Source organism: Hyla sarda, chromosome 1 (assembly GCF_029499605.1).
Source record: "Hyla sarda isolate aHylSar1 chromosome 1, aHylSar1.hap1, whole genome shotgun sequence".
NCBI classification, from domain to species: domain Eukaryota; kingdom Metazoa; phylum Chordata; class Amphibia; order Anura; family Hylidae; genus Hyla; species Hyla sarda.
In genome coordinates, this window is record NC_079189.1 from 590,243,692 (window position 1) to 590,261,168 (window position 17,477).

General features: G+C 42.6%; 1 protein-coding gene across 2 annotated transcripts in view; it reads left to right on the forward strand.

Moving 5' to 3' along the window:
- RICTOR (RPTOR independent companion of MTOR complex 2) overlaps positions 1 to 17,477 on the forward strand; it is a 200,969-nt gene that overhangs the window by 22,210 nt on the left and 161,282 nt on the right. For both annotated transcript variants that reach the window (XM_056546097.1, XM_056546101.1), the window contains exon 3: positions 12,303 to 12,400. In XM_056546097.1, the coding sequence (XP_056402072.1) occupies positions 12,303 to 12,400 (98 nt within the window). The remainder of the gene's footprint in view (positions 1 to 12,302; positions 12,401 to 17,477) is intronic.

Here is a 17,477-nt window from a genome sequence, read left to right on the forward strand (position 1 = left end):
TGCTGGGAGTTGTAGTTTTGCAACATGTGGAGGTCCGCAGGTTGAAGACCACTATTGAGTTCAAAATCTTTATTTTTTTAGATTTTGCCCCTAAAAATTGGGTGCAATATTTAAATTTTTTTTTTTGTATTATCAAGGATTGAGCTTTAAAGGGGTTCTCCACCATTAGGTGATTTTAGTATGTATCTGGCAGACAGTAATGGACATGCTTAGGAAGGATCTGCGCTTGTCTTGGGGCTAAATGGCTATGTTGTGAGATTACCATAACGTTGAAGCTATCGTTTTGTGAACTGGCTATTCCCTGTCGGAGTTAGTTCCCTTTAACTACAAGTCCCACGATTCCTTGTTTGTAAGAGTGTGTGAGGTCACTTTCCTCCCTCCCAGACATCAGCCACCCCACACACTGAAACACACCTTTCCATGCAATAGACCAGTGTTTTCTAACCAGGATGCCTCCAGCTGTTGCAAAACTATAATTCTTGCAGAATGATCTCCCTCCCACCCAGCGGTCGCTCCACCCATTGAAGCACAGACAAGCTCCCCTGATCACCTGACTAGTGATGTAATGTCTCAGGCAGCACTGCAACCTGGGAAAACCTCATTTTCTATGCTGTTAAAAATAAACATTAGGGCAAAAATCACAGAAGAATTATGAGAAATCACCATAAAACACAGGTACAGACACTATATTATGAACTACACTAACTTTACAGCCCCTGTAGCATAGTCAAATAAAAATAATCCCGGAATACCCCTTTAAGATAATGAATCCTCAATGTTCAAGTGTTCGGCTGCCGTCAGCTGCAGCGTCTCGATTAACCGCGTAACCACATCAACACGAAAAGACACGGTGTAAATGAATTGTGCTGCATGCGAGGGATTAGTGCCCCCGGAGATGGTCTTGTGACCTGCGTGCTTGTGCCCACGCGGGGAGTGAGTGTCGTTACTTAGGATATTTCTGACAGCGTCCTGAAGTTATTTCAGTCACTCAATGACTTCAGGGATAAACAACTTCCCGTATCGCAGCTGCCTGCATAGTAATAAAGGGCCCATAAGGAAAGGACTTAAAAACACAGGAAGGCGCAGTGTGCAGAATATCTCTTTGTCCTGCTTTTTGGTATAACACAGTGTTTTCCATACAGTGCATTTACAGTTCTTGCTAAACTACAACACCCAGCATGCCCGGACAGCCTTCGGACAGCATGCTGGGAGTTGTAGTTTTGCAACAGCTGGAAAACACTGATATAACTAAATAGGGGTTATCTACTTAAAGGGGTACTCCACTGGAAAAAAAAATGTCTTCTAAATCCACTGGTGCCAGAAAATTAAACAGATTTGTAAATTACTTCTATTAAAAAAAAAAAAAAAACAATCTCAATCCTTCCAGTACTTTTTAGATGCTGTATATACTACAGAGAAGATTCTTTTCTTTTTGAATTTCCTTTCTGCCTGACCACAGTGCTCTCTGCTGACACCTCTGTTCCTGAACTTGTTCCAAAGCAAATGAGGTTTGCTATAGGGATTTGCTCCTACTCTGGACAATTCCTAAAATGGACAGAGGGGCACTGTGCTCAGACAGAAAAGAAATTCAAAAAGAAAAGAACTTCCTCTGTAGTATACAGCAGCTTATAAGTACTGGAAGGATTAAGATTTTTTAAATAGAAGTCATTTACAAATCTGTTTAACTTTCTGGCACCAGTTGATTTAAAAGAAAATGTTTTCGAGTGGAATACCCCTTTAAAGGGGTACTTCGGTGGAAAATTATTATTATTTATTTATTTTTTTAAATCAACTGGTGCCAGAAAGTTAAACAGATTTTTAAGTGACTTCTATTAAAAAATCTTATTCTTTCCAGTACTTATTAGCTGCTGAATTCCACAGAGGAAATTCTTTTCTTTTTGGAACACAGTGCTCTCTGCTGACATCTCTGTCCATTTTAAGAACTGTCCAGAGTAGGAGAAAATCCCCATAGCAAACATATGCTGCTCTGGACAGTTCCTAAAATGGACAGAGATGTCAGCAGAGAGCACTGTGCTCGTGATGTCAGCAGAGAGCTCTATGTTCCAAAAAGAAAAGAATTTCCTCTGTAGTATTCAACAGCTAATAAGTACTGGAAGGATTAAGATTTTTTTGTAGAAGTAATTTATTAATCTGTTTAACTTTCTGGCATCAGTTGATTTAGAAAAAAAAAAAAAGCTAGTGTAGTAAGTTTTTCAGTATAATGCAATGAAGTTACCCATTGACATGTAATACCGGTAATTTAAATAATGTACAGAGTCAGACACAGTGGTCTAGCTTTACTAATGCTGTCAAATTCTTACACCGTGCAAACTTAGTCAGACAGTCTTCAGATGTGCAGATTTATTTGCATACGTTTAAATGGGCACTCTCATTAAAACTTATTTTTGCCACTGAACTCCTTATGGTAAATAAAAAATCTTTCTAATGTACTTTGTTTAAAAAAAAAAGTTTTCTTTGTTTTATTTGTGTTTAAAAAAAGCTGCCACTAGGTGTCTCCCTACTTGTCCAGAGCACATTTACACCCCTCCCCCCCCCTCCTCCCACATCTCTTGCACAGACTTTGGACTCCTGCTGGCCTGGCAGAAGTCCAAAATCAGAAACTGCAGTCTGGAGTGCTGAGGGAGTATGTGTGCAGCCTTAGCCAATCATAGCTCATCTCACACTGAGCTGCTCTGTGTTGTGTGTAGCAGAGTGAGGGAGGAAGTTCTCCCCTGTATGGCCTCCGTTAATGTCACGCCTGCTGGGTAATGCCCCTTCCCAGTCTGTGAATCTGACTGAGACTGAACAGAAAATACAGAGTGATATCAAGGTAGAAAACTAAAAAATAATAAAAATAAAGGCAGGAGGGGGGGGGGGGTTATCATGATGGGGCAGTGAACTGGGGGCATCATAACATTTAACATCATCCTGTTCACCCACACTAAACCCAATACACTGGGTTATAGTGTGGGTGAACAGGAGTCTGATGAGGGGTCACTGGCCAAAATACGTAGATCCCGAGATATGTCCCACCGACGATCCGCTGCTAGATTCCGTAAACTGCGCGCTATAGGCGGGACCCCGTTGGCTCAGTTTTCATATTCTTTGTCTGTGACTGCACTCCCTAGTGACATGAACTCGCTGGGCACGTGAGTGCATGCGCCGACTGAGTGCTCACGTGACCAGCGACTCCACATCACTAGGATGTAGAGTCACAGAATGCCTCCGGAGCTCAATTTACTGAATATAGTTGCGGATCTTTGGTGGAACATATCTCCGGACCTCAGGTACGTATTTTAGTCAGTGACCCCTCGTCGTACTATGGTAAACCCACACTATAACTCAGTGTATTGAATTTAGTGTGGGTGAACACAATGGTTGTTTTCCTTTAATAAATTGGCATATCTTTACACGGTCTAGTCTAATTACATACACAAAAATATGTGCCTGTTCATAAGTACACTCCTACACTGAAAATTATACAATACAAAGATAAAGAGCGTATAGGGACCAAGTGTAATTCAAGTAACTTTATTAGACATAACTGCAATGTGGACATACATTTAAAAAGTAAGTAAAAACCTAACCATGTGCAAAATTACAATCATAGATAGAACTGCATGGTGCAGAGCCGGAGGTCCCCAGGGCTATACGGATAAGTAGTTAGTATCAAATCAATACTATGTTATAGTGATCACTGTCAGCCTAGTAACCAACAGTGTAACAAACCCATAATGGAAATGTCAAAGCCCATGATGCAAAATAGTGGTTACTGAATGGAAATACACAAGACCTCCGACACCCAACGTTTCGCTATCCCAGCTTCTTCCAGGGCGTCTGGGATGGCTGGGATAGCAAAACGTTGGGTGTCGGAGGTCCTGTGTATTTCCATTAGGTAACCACTATTTTGCTATCATGCAATAGGTACTCTGGAGTGATTCTCCAGTTGGGGTTCCTTGCTTTACTTTGGTAATTGTGATTGAAGGAAGAATGAAATATAGAAGATAGCACTTACCACTATTGCCCAAGGTTTTTTATTGAAGCATTTACGGCAGGTACAGGTGATTAAGTTGTGGGGGCGCCTCCGTGGGACGGTGTCCGTTTCATGGGGCAAGCACACTTAGTCTAGCCAACGTTTCGCTATCCCAGCCATCCCGGATGCTCCAGAAGAAGCTGGGATAGCGAAACGTTGGGTGTCGGAGAGGTCCTGTGTATTTCATTTAGGTAACCACTATTTTGCTATCATGCAATAAGTACACTGGAGTGATTCTCCAGTTGGGGTTCTTTTCTTTATGTGGGGGTGCCTCCGTGGGACGGTGTCCGCTTCGTGTGGCAAGCACACTTCGTCTAGCCAACGCTAGCGTTGGGCAATAGTGGTGAGTGCGATCTTCTATATTTCATTCTTCCTTTAATCACAATTACCAAAGTAAAGCAAGGAACCCCAACTGGAGGATCACTCCAGTCTACCTATTGCATGATAGCAAAATAGTGGTTACCTAATGGAAATACACCTAATGGACACCCAACGTTCCGCTATCCCAGCTTCTTCCAGGGCGTCCGGGATGGCTGGGATAGCGAAACGTTGGGTGTCGGAGGTTTTCCATTAGGTTACCACTATTTTGTTACCATGCAATAGGTACACTGGAGTGATTCTCCAGTTGGGGTTCCTTGCTTTACTTTGGTAATTGTGATTGAGGGAAGAATGAAATATAGAAGATCGCACTCACCACTATTGCCCAAGGTTAGGTGATTGAGATATGGGGGCGCCTCCGTGGGACGGTGTCAGTTTCGTGTGGCAAGCACACTTCGTCTAGCCAATGCTTCGTGTTTCGTGTGGCAAGCACACTTCGTCTAGTCAACGCTTCGTGTTTCGTGTGGCAAGCACACTTTTTCTAGCCAACGCTTCATGTTTCGTGTGGCAAGCACACTTCGTCTAGCCAACGCTTCGTGTTTCGCGTGGCAAGCACACTTCGTCTAGCCAACGCTTCGTGTTTCGCGTGGCAAGCACACTTCGTCTAGCCAACGCTTCGTGTTTCGTGTGGCAAGCACACTTCGTCTAGCCAACGCTTCGTGTTTCGTGTGGCAAGCACACTTCGTCTAGCCAACGCTTCGTGTTTCGCGTGGCAAGCACACTTCGTCTAGCCAACGCTTCGTGTTTCGTGTGGCAAGCACACTTCGTCTAGCCAACGCTTCGTGTTTCGTGCGGCAAGCACACTTCGTCTAGCCAACGCTAGCGTTGGCTAGACGAAGTGTGCTTGCCACACGAAACTGACCCCGATCCACTGAGGCGCCCCCACATCTGAGTCGCCTAACCTTGACTGGAAGTACACAGGACCTCCGACACCCAATGTTTAGTTATTACCGTTTTGCTGGGAGTTGGACATGAAATTGGGGAATTTCACTATATGTTTCATATCGTAATCGCATATGGAGAGCGCAATATTTACCACCCTAATTGCAATCGCACATTTTCCCCAAATCGTGCACCCCCAGTATGGATGTTTAAGAGTGACTGTGCCGACTGCTCTTTCTACATACTGTCTATTAATTAAACTTCTCCTGATCCTATGATGTACAACCTTGCAACTCGAAACGGGACTCGGACCCCTCTCCACGTGCCATGGAGGGTGCCAAATTACACATGAGAGGAGCTTTCCCCTTTTCTTTGTTGGTCTCCATATACAAGATGTCTTTAAAATGTCCGACTTTCTCACTAGGAAAGTTTTAAATCCTTGAGAATGAAAATTAATAGAATTGTTGACCTGGTCTTTCCTCTGAGTTGTTGAAGTCTTTTTAGCCCCCTTAGTATCAAAATAAATATCACTCAATTTGATGAAAAAATACTGGGACCCCAGACCCTAAAAGGGGCTATCCAGGAAAAAACTTTTTTTTTTTTCTATATCAACTGGCTCCTGAAAGTTAAACAGATTTATAAATTACTTTTCTAAAAAAAAATCTTAATCCTTTCAGTACTTATGAGCTGCTGAAGTTGAGTTGTTCTTTTCTGTCTAAGTGCTCTCTGATGACACCTTTCTCGAGAACTGTCCAGAGTAGAAGCAAATCCCTATAGCAAACCTCTTCTACTCTGTGCAGTTCACGGGACAAGCAGAGATGTCAGCAGAGAGCACTGTTGCCAGACAGAAAAGAACAACTCAACGTCAGCAGCTGATAATTATTGGAAGGATTAAGATTTTTTAATAGAAGTAATTTATAAATCTGTTTAACTTTCATGGAGCCAGTTGATGGAATACCCCTTTAATGGTAAAAAGATTGAGTCTTGTAGCAATTTTGAGGAGAACACAAATATTATATTTATCCTTAATCCATCCATTTTTGTTGGAGGTTTTTGGAGCTTAAAGGGGTACTCCGGTGGACACATTTTTTTTTCAAATGAACTGGCGCCAGAAAGTTATACAGATTTGTAAATTACTTCTGTTAAAAAAACAAATCTTAATCCTTCTTTATATATATATATATATATATATGTATATATATATATATATATATATATACATATATATATACAGTGGTCCCTTAAGTTACAATATTAATTGGTTCCAGGACGACCATTGTATGTTGAAACCATTGTATGTTGAGACCAGAACTCTATGGAAACCTGGTAATTGGTTCTGAAGCCACCCAAATGTCATCCAAAAATAGGAAAAGGTGAGGATTAAAGAAAAATAAGTAGATAACTAATAGAGATAAAGCAAATCCTTACATATAAAAGTAAGAAAGACCTGCTGGGAGCTGTAATCACTGTCTAGGTCAGTGTTTCCCAACCAGGGTGCCTCCAGCTGTTGCAAAACTACAACTCCCAGCATGCCCGGACAGCCGTTGGCTGTCCGGGCATGCTGGGAGTTGTAGTTTTGCAACAGCTGGAGGCACCCTGGTTGGGAAACAATGGTTTATGTAGAGGACAGGAGCTTCTTCAGGGTCCTATACAGTACACCCATATCCCAAATGGAGCCGCCCTTACTTGGTGTCCAAAGGAGCAGCTAACCCTGGCACAGGTAAGGAGTAGAAGAGAACTTGTAGTTCCTCCCTGTACTGTAGGGGGCGCTACCAGACACCAGTCAGTGCATGCACTTCAGTAATAGAGGTGATTTACCAGTGAATGCCCATTCTGATTGGTCAGTTCCTCCAGTTGTGACGCATTTCACAGATCTGGACTGTCTGTACATTGTATGTTGAGTCTGGTTTCAAGTTACGATGGTCCAGAAAAGAACATTGTATGTTGAAACTATTGTATGTTGAGGCCATTGTAAGTTGAGGGATCACTGTATGTATATATATATATATATATATATATATATATATATATATATATATTATAAAAAAAAATATATATATATACCTGTAATTTTTATATATTTTTTCCAATATACCCATAATAAAGTGGTTTCCGTGTGTGACAATGACCTTGACTCCGGATGCCTAGCCTTGGCAGAGATTCCTTTGGGTGACCATTGAATATTCGCTTTAACCATTGATAGCCCTTGACGCTCCATTGAGTCGGTAGCACGCAGGGGATGTCCTCTCTGCCGTCTGGTTTCCTCCTCAGGAATGGCAGTCGTAGCCCCGATGGTCTTGTTTTGCGGTCACAGCTCATTTGCATGAATGACTAATAAAACGTTCTTCGAAATGGCTATGGGTGAATCTGCAACCTCTTATGTGCAGAGCGTGTGAAAGCATTCTCAGTACTAGATGGCGGGATGGGGGTTTTGCTTCTGTAGGTGGTTATGGTTGAAGTGTCTTTGCTTGGACAGCTCAGCAAAGTTTATTGTGCCTGAGTCATCCTGTAAATAGGAAACTTCTTCATACACAGTAAAGCTCTTCCGCTGGTTGTCCAAAGGGCCTTTTTCTAACAATGTGGTAGAATTCTATTTTTTTATTTGCTTTATGGTCTGATTTGTGATTTTTGCACTTCGTAGTAGAGATGAGCGAACTTACAGTAAATTCGATTCGTCACAAACTTCTCGGCTCGGCAGTTGATGACTTTTCCTGCATAAATTAGTTCAGCTTTCAGGTGCTCCGGTGGGCTGGAAAAGGTGGATACAGTCCCAGGAGACTCTTTCCTAGGACTGTATCCACCTATTCCAGCCCACGGGAGCACCGGAAAGCTGAACTAATTTACGCAGGATAAGTCATCAACTGCCGAGCCGAGAAGTTTGTGACGAATCGAATTTACTGTGAGTTCGCTCATCTCTAATCATGACAAATAACTTCTGGTATTTACCGTATGTGTAGGTTCTTATATAAAAGTGCTGCATTGTTACACTCGGGGTAAAATTTTGTAAGATTTGCCTTAGCAAGAAAAATTTAAAAGCAAACTTGAAACATTGTCAAATAGTTTAAAGAGTTACTCCGCCCCTAGACAAATTATCCCCTATCCAAAGGCTATCTGGGGACCCCCACGATCTCCCTGCTGCACCCGGCGTTCATTAAGAGTGTCGGTTGCAGCGTCGGAGGCTCATGATGTCACGGCTACGCCCACTTGTGGTGTCACGGCCACGCCCCCTCAATGCAAGTGTATGGGAGTGGGCGTTTCACGATCAGCTGAGGACGCACAAGGAGGGTCCCTACCTTCCTCCTCGGCGTCCGTTCGGCGATTGATTGTTCCAAGCCTGAGATCCAGGCTGAAGCAGTGGAGCACCGATTACACTGATCAATTCTATGCTATGGCATAGCATTGATCAGTGTCTGCAATCAATGTATTGCGTGTTATGCCCCCCCTTTTTTTTCCCTAATAAAAGTTTGAATCACCCCCGCCCTTTTCACAATAAAAAAAAACTAACATATGTGGTATCACCATGTGCCGAAATGTCCGAACTGTAAAAATATATAATTAATTAAACTGCACGGTCAATGTCCAAAATAGCGTATTTTTGGTCCCTTTTTGTACTTTAAAAAAAGTAATAAAAAGCAATCAAATAATCCCATCAAAACAAAAATGGTACCGATAAAAACTTTAGTTCACAGCACAAAAAATGACCCTTATACCGTCCTGTATGCGGAAAAATTAAAGCTATAGGGACAGAAGAGGACATTTTTAAGCGTATTAATTTTCATGCATGTAGTTATGATTTTTACCAGAGGTAAAACAAACCTATATAAGTAGGGGATCATTTTAATCGTATGGACCTACAGAATAATGATAAGGTGTCATTTTACCGAAAAATGTACTGTGTAGAAACGGAAGCCCCCAAAATTTACAAAATGGCATTTATTTTTTTATTTTTTATTTTGTACCACAAATATTTTTTGGGGGGTTTCACCATAGATTTTTTGGGGTAAAATGATGTCATTACAAAGTACAATTGGTGGCCCAATAACCAAGCCATCATATGGGTCTGTAGGTACAAAATTAATTAAAGAGAGGTTATGATTTTTTTTTAAAGGTAAGGAGGAAAAAACAAAAGTGCAAAAATGGGAAAAGTCCTGAAAGGGTTAAAATACTTAAGGCTATGTTCACATGTTGCATTTTTGACACTTTTTTTTTGACACTTGAGATTTTTCATAACCGATGTTCAAATGACATTTTACCGCAATATGCATGATTCTTGCCATGATTTTCACAAAATTCACAAAATCTGAGAAAAAAACAAGAAGCGGCAAAAAATACAATTTGTGAAAACAGCCTCATGGGAGGTGTATAAGTGCTATATATCCTGACCCCATAAATATAGCGGCAGCAGTATAAAGATAGAGCTGGAGGGGAGGTGTATAACTACTATAAATCCTGATCCCATTGAGATAGCAGCAGTATACAGATAGAGCTGTAGGGGAGGTGTATAACTACTATATAACCTGATCCCATTGAGATAGCAGCAATATACAGATAGAGCTGGAGGGGAAGTGTATGACTACTATATTTCCTAATCCTATAGAGAGAGCTGGAGGGGAGGTGTATACAGGTAGAGCTGTAGGGGAGGTGTATACAGATAGACCTGTAGGGGAGGTGTATAACTACTATATAACCTGATCCCATTGAAATAGCAGCAATATACAGATAGAGCTGGAGGGGGGGGGGTGTATGACTACTATATTTCCTAATCCTATAGAGAGAGAGAGAGCTGGAGGGGAGGTGTATAACTACTATATAACCTGATCCCATTGAGATAGCAACAGTATACAGATAGAGCTGGCGGGAAGATGTATGACTACTATATTTCCTGATCCTATAGAGAGAGAACTGGAGGGGAAGTGTATAACTACTATATATCCTGATCCCATGTACATTGCAGCACTATACAGATAGAGCTGGGAGGGGAAGGAATTGGGCGCTAGCAGGATTGATCTGATAGGGGATGATGTCATCCTTGAGTGCACAGGAAGTCAGCTGACCCAGGACTGTCCACAGAACAGGAAGTCTCAGCTTAGTTTTAGACCTAGTGGCCAGAATGTTTACTGCAAGATTTTAGGATTTTTATAAAATATACATATCAAAATGGGAAAATATTAAAATAAAAATCACCAAAAAAATGCTATATAAAATTGGTTTACATGATAACCTGATTTAAACAGTAGTTGCTTTTCTTATGACACGTTAAAGGGGTAGTCCACTGCTGAAAAACGTATCCCCTATCCTGAGAAGTCTCAGATCGCGGGGCCCCCAGCGATCTCATGTATGGGGTCCCGGCTCGCTGGCCAGATAATGGGCTCCGGCTCTGCTATGGAGTTGTATTGAGGGGGCGTGTCAGCCAGGGGCGTGTCAGGGGGCGTGGGCTGCCAGGGCTCCGTACAGGAGATCGCAGGGGGCCCCAGCGGTCGGACCCCCCGCGATCTGAAACGTATCTCCTATCCTTAGGATAGGGGATACGTTTTTCAGCACTGGACTACTCCTTTAATGATGCGTTCTGTTGTTTGGGGAGCTGTCTCCTCAGTTTACATCATGAATGGATCATAACCCAAGTAGCAATACGGAGGGGAGAGAGCGATTGTTCATACCATGAGTAAGTGACATGCCTGCCCAGGGATGGGTGTCTCCCCCCCTGAAATCATCCCCCTGATGGGATTCTGACTTATCAGTGAGGAATGCTGTAGACGTAACGTATGCCATGTATTCCTGCATAAGAGATCTCTGCTATACAGGGTCCAGATCACTGTACATACTGTGTTACTGACAGAAAACCCAAAAACAATCTGCATTAAAGGGGCGCTCCGCTAGGGGATAAAATCTCTAGGGGCGGAGTACCCCTTTAGGGTACTTTTACACATACAGGATCCTGCGCAGATTTGATGCGCAGGATTTGTAACTGCCGATTAGAAGCTGCGCTCAGTCATTTAGTTTACATTGAAATCTGCTGCAGAAAATCCTGCGCATCGAATCTGCATACGTGTGAATGTACCCTTAAAGGGGTACTCTGGTGGAAAACTTTTTTTTTCTTTTTTTAAATCAACTGGTGCCAGAAAGTTGAACAGATTTTTAAATTACTTCTATTAAATTTTTTTAATCCTTTCAGTACTTATTAACTGCTGAATACTACGGAGGAAATTATTTTCTTTTTGGAACACAGAGCTCTCTGCTGATATCATGAGCACAGTGCTCTCTGCTGACATCTCTGTCCATTTTAGGAACTGTCCAGAGCAGCATATGTTTTGCTATGGGGATTTTCTCCTACTCTGGACAGTTCTTAAAATGGACAGAGATGTCAGCAGAGAGCACTGTGGTCATGATGTCAGGAGAGAGCTCTGTGTTCCGAAAAGAAAATAATTTCCTTTGTAGTATTCAGCAGCTAATAAGTACTGGAAGGATTAAGATTTTTTTTTTTTTTATATAGAAGTAATCTGTTTAACTTTCTGGCACCAGTTGATTAAAAAAATAAAAAAGTTTTCCACCGGAATACCCCTTTTAAACAGATTAGTAAATTACTTCTGTTTAAAAATCTTAATCCTTTCAGTACCTATGAGCTGCTGAAGTTGAGTTGTTCTTTTCTGTCTAAGTGCTCTCTGATGACACGTGTCTCGGGAACTGTCCAGAGTAGAAGCGAATCCCCATAGCAAACCTCTTCTACTCTGTGCAGTTCCCGAGACAAACAGAGATGTCAGAACTGTTGTCAGACAGAAAAGAACAACTCAACTTCAGCAGCTGATAATTATTGGAAGGATTAAGATTTTTTAATAAGGATTAAGATTTTTTAATAGAAGTAATTTACAAATCTGTTTAACTTTTTGGAGCCAGGTGATATAAAAAAATGTTTTTTTCCTGGAATACCTCTTTAAAGCTTTGTCTGGCCCTGAAATGGTTAAACACGAGCCCAGTAATCTAGTGGTTGCTTTCTCATTTTTTTTTCATCCAGAACCGAGCGACAACCTTAGAGAAATTTTACAAAATGTGGCCAAACTTCATGGAGTTTCTAACATGCGCAAGCTGGGTCACCTGAACAACTTTATAAAGGTAAGTGGCTTTCTTATCTGTAATCAGCCGTGAGTTATATAAACCACTGATGTCAGTTTATACAGAGGTGAGTGGCACCATGTGGCGCCGCTTATCACTTCCTTCAGAAGTACATGCTCCTTGTAGACAGTTCATTCTACTGTACCAACCCCTAGTTGACTGACATGCGGAGCTCCTGGTCTGTTTAAAAAGAGGTTCTTCAACAAGACCACATCACTCAGAACATAATATAAATCTAAGCTGCTGCAGAGCTTCATAATACACACCCCAACTGCTGCAAAACATCATAATACACACCTCAGATGCTGCAGAATGTCATAACACACACCTCAGCTTCTGCAGAATGTCATAATACACACCTCAGCTGCTGCAGAATGTCATAATACACACCTCAGCTGCTGCAGAATGTCATAATACACACCCCAACTGCTGCAGAATGTCATAATACACACCTCAGCTGCTGCAGAATGTCATAATACACACCTCAGCTGCTGCAGAATGTCATAATACCCACCTCAGCTGCTGCAGAATGTCATAATACACACCTTAGCTGCTGCAGAATGTTATAATACACACCTACATCAGCTGCTGCAGAATGTATTAATATATACCTCAGCTGCTGCAGAATGTCATAATACCCACCTCAGCTGCTGCAGATTGTCATAATACACACCTCAGCTTCTGCAGAATGTTATAATACACACCTACATCAGCTGCTGCAGAATGTATTAATATATACCTCAGCTGCTGCAGAATGTCATAATACACACCTCAGCTTCTGTAGAATGTCATAACGCACACCTACCTAAGCTGCTGCAGAATGTCATAATACACAGCTTAGTTGCTGCAGAACATCCTAAAACACCTTAGCTGCTGCAGGACACCATAATATACATGGCCTTGCATAACTATTGACCATCTTGGACTTTTTGCTGGATTCATCTCTGTGGGAGCACCTATGATGCTTGAGTGCTGTAGTCGGGTCTTTTCGGTGCTCCCATAAGAATGAATGGAGCATGGACCGGCTGCAGCACCCGCTCCTCACTGAGCGCTGGTTCTCGCCCCTTTGATTGCAGGGGCCCCAACCAGTCAGAGTGCTAGGTATGTGGGTATCTGAGGTAGGGCAGGGATGTAGATGTGTTGTATATATGACTGTAGGGCAGGGATGTAGATGTGTTGTATAGGTGACTGTAGGGCAGGGATGTAGATGTGTTGTTTATATGACTGTAGGGCAGGGATGTAGATGTGTTGTTTATATTACTGTAGGGCAGGGATGTAGATGTGTTGTATAGGTGACTGTAGGGCAGGGATGTAGATGTGTTGTTTATATGACTGAAGGGCAGGGATGTAGATGTGTTGTATAGGTGACTGTAGGGCAGGGATGTAGATGTGTTGTTTATATGACTGTAGGGCAGGGATGTAGATGTGTTGTTTATATGACTGTAGGGCAGGGATGTAGATGTGTTGTATAGGTGACTGTAGGGCAGGGATGTAGATGTGTTGTTTATATGACTGTAGGGCAGGGATGTAGATGTGTTGTTTATATGACTGTAGGGCAGGGATGTAGATGTGTTGTATAGGTGACTGTAGGGCAGGGATGTAGATGTGTTGTTTATATGACTGTAGGGCAGGAATGTAGATGTGTTGTATAGGTGACTGTAGGGCAGGGATGTAGATGTGTTGTATATATGACTGTAGGGCAGGGATGTAGATGTGTTGTATAGGTGACTGTAGGGCAGGGATGTAGATGTGTTGTTTATATGACTGTAGGGCAGGGATGTAGATGTGTTGTTTATATGACTGTAGGGCAGGGATGTAGATGTGTTGTATAGGTGACTGTAGGGCAGGGATGTAGATGTGTTGTTTATATGACTGTAGGGCAGGGATGTAGATGTGTTGTATAGGTGACTGTAGGGCAGGGATGTAGATGTGTTGTTTATATGACTGTAGGGCACGGATGTAGATGTGTTGTTTATATGACTGTAGTGCAGGGATGTAGATGTGTTGTTTATATGACTGTAGGGCAGGGATGTAGATGTGTTGTTTATATGACTGTAGGGCACGGATGTAGATGTGTTATTTATATGACTGTAGTGCAGGGATGTAGATGTGTTGTATAGGTGACTGTAGGGCAGGGATGTAGATGTGTTGTTTATATGACTGAAGGGCAGGGATGTAGATTTGTTGTATAGGTGACTGTAGGGCAGGGATGTAGATGTGTTGTTTATATGACTGTAGGGCACGGATGTAGATGTGTTATTTATATGACTGTAGTGCAGGGATGTAGATGTGTTGTTTATATGACTGTAGGGCAGGGATGTAGATGTGTTGTATAGGTGACTGTAGGGCAGGGATGTAGATGTGTTGTTTATATGACTAGGGCAGGGATGTAGATGTGTTGTATAGGTGACTGTAGGGCAGGGATGTAGATGTGTTGTTTATATGACTGTAGGGCAGGGATGTAGATGTGTTGTTTATATGACTGTAGGGCAGGGATGTAGATGTGTTGTTTATATGACTGTAGGGCAGGGATGTAGATGTGTTGTATAGGTGACTGTAGGGCAGGGATGTAGATGTGTTGTTTATATGACTGTAGGGCAGGGATGTAGATGTGTTGTATAGGTGACTGTAGGGCAGGGATGTAGATGTGTTGATTATATGACTGTAGGGCAGGGATGTAGATGTGTTGTATAGGTGACTGTAGGGCAGGGATGTAGATGTGTTGTTTATATGACTGTAGGGCAGGGATGTAGATGTGTTGTTTATATGACTGTAGGGCAGAGATGTAGATGTGTTGTTTATATATGACTGTAGGGCAGAGATGTAGATGTGTTGTTTATATGACTGTAGGGCAGAGATGTAGATGTGTTGTTTATATGACTGTAGGGCAGGCTTTATTATATGTAATCTCCCTGATCATGGCACTTCTATATGTAGACAGAGACAACATATTATTGACTCTCTCTGGACTGAACACTTTCTGCAGAACTTGTTTGTGTGATCTGCGGTGTTGTAGTTTCCAGGAACTGCTCTATCTCCATTCGTATGACTGTTTTTAGTTTATTTTGGTCTTTTTTTTTTGTGGCTTTTGTGGTTGTGTATCTTTATATTGCCCTATATAAAATGATACTACAGCGCTCTGCATGCATCTGCTCTGGAGGGATGTGCACAGAACACCTGCTTGTCAGTTGTACATAAGGTTGTGTTCACACATTGTTGTTGCATCATCACAATTTCTCAAACATCAAAGCAATACAAATGCATCTCTTGGACTTTAAACTTAGTAAGCCATTATATATATATAAAATTAGGGATGTCCCAAAACCATTTTTTTTGAGACCGAGTACGAGTACCGACACTTTTTCTTAAGTACTCGCCGATGCCAATTACCGATACTTTTTTCAATGTCATGTGATGTTTTTTTCCCCCCTAAGGGTACGTTCACACGAGTGGGTCAACAGCGTATTTTACACTATGGATCCCCTGCTGAAGGACCGCTACATGGTGCTTGTAGATGTGCCTGCTCAGAGCGGCAATATGCAGCTACGAGCAGACACACTGTGATGTGCGAGTCGAGGCGCGCTTGCGTGGTGTACTCGCATATCGCGGCCGCTCTCGGCCTAGCTCATGGAGCAGGGCGAGCGGCCGTGATGTGTGTGAGTACACCTCGCATGTGCGGCGACTTGCACATCGCTTCAGTGTGTCTGCTTATAGTGGCACATCTAAAGGCAGCAATGTAGCGGTCCTTCAATGGCGGACCTGCAGCATAAAATACGCAGTGGATCCGCCTGTGTGAACGTAACCTTAATGGAAAAAAGGGGTGTTTTTTTTTTTATAAGAGAAAGGTATTTTATATATATATATATATATATATATATATATATATACATAAATTAATTTAAACTTTTTTGAAAAGGGGGGTGATTCAAATTTTTTATTGAGAAGGGGTTAATTCACATTTATTATTTCTTACAATTTTTTTCCCACTTTTTTAGTGCCCATAGGGGCATACACTGTTGAATGCTATGCCATAGCATAGCAGTGATCAGTGTTATCGGTGCTCCTTTACTAATGCCTGCCATGGCTGACAGCAGTAAAGGAGCGATGATCGACGCACGGAGCTGGTTAAGGGACCTCCGGCCGTCCTCGCAGCTGATCGGGACATTGCGGTGCCTGCTCGGATCGGCAATCTGCTACTATGAGCAGACACACGTGTGCGGTTTTCTCGCACACATCGCGGCCGCTCCCCCTGCTCCATGAGCTAGGTTGAGAGCCTCCATGATGTGCGAGTACACTGCGCATACGCACTGCAACTTGCACAGTGCAGTGTGTCTGCACATTGCAGTGGGGTCCTCCTGAGTCCAACCACCACCCCCGCTGCCCCATTGCCTCCCCCATCCCTGGTTTTATAATTACCTGTTCCTGGGCCTGGGGCCCGCGCTACTTCTAGCTCCGGAGGCGTCCAGAGCTGTCACTGTGCGCACTGACGGTGATGTCGCCTTGAGGATGTCACTCGTCATTGCGCTGCGCAGCGCACAGCAATAGCGCAGGACGTCGCAGGAGCCAGAAGTAGCGCGGACCTCGGGATCAGGTAATTATAAAACCGGGGATGGCGGAGGCAATGGGGCGGCTGCGGTCTCTTGCCGGGGCGGGGCATTATCGGCATATCGGCAAGGTAATTGCCGATACCGATAATGTCCAAAATCGTGAATATCAGCCGATAATATCGGCCAAAACGATAATTGGTCGATCCCTAATATATATATATATATATATACCGTATAGATAAATATATTAAAAAAAATATTTTATGTTAGCAGGATGGTTCCGACTTATATCAATGTTTCCCAACCAGGGTGCTTCCAGCTGTTGCAAAACTACAACTCCCAGCATGCCTGGACAGCCGAAGGCTGTCCAGGCATGCTGGGAGTTGTAGTTTTGCAACATCTGGAGGCACCCTGGTTGGGAAACACTGACTTATATTATGAGACTGTACTGGTCACATGACACAGAACAGAGAGAGAACACGCTAAGCATGCACTTCTCCCGGCTTGTTCTACTGATCAGTCAGGGTCTG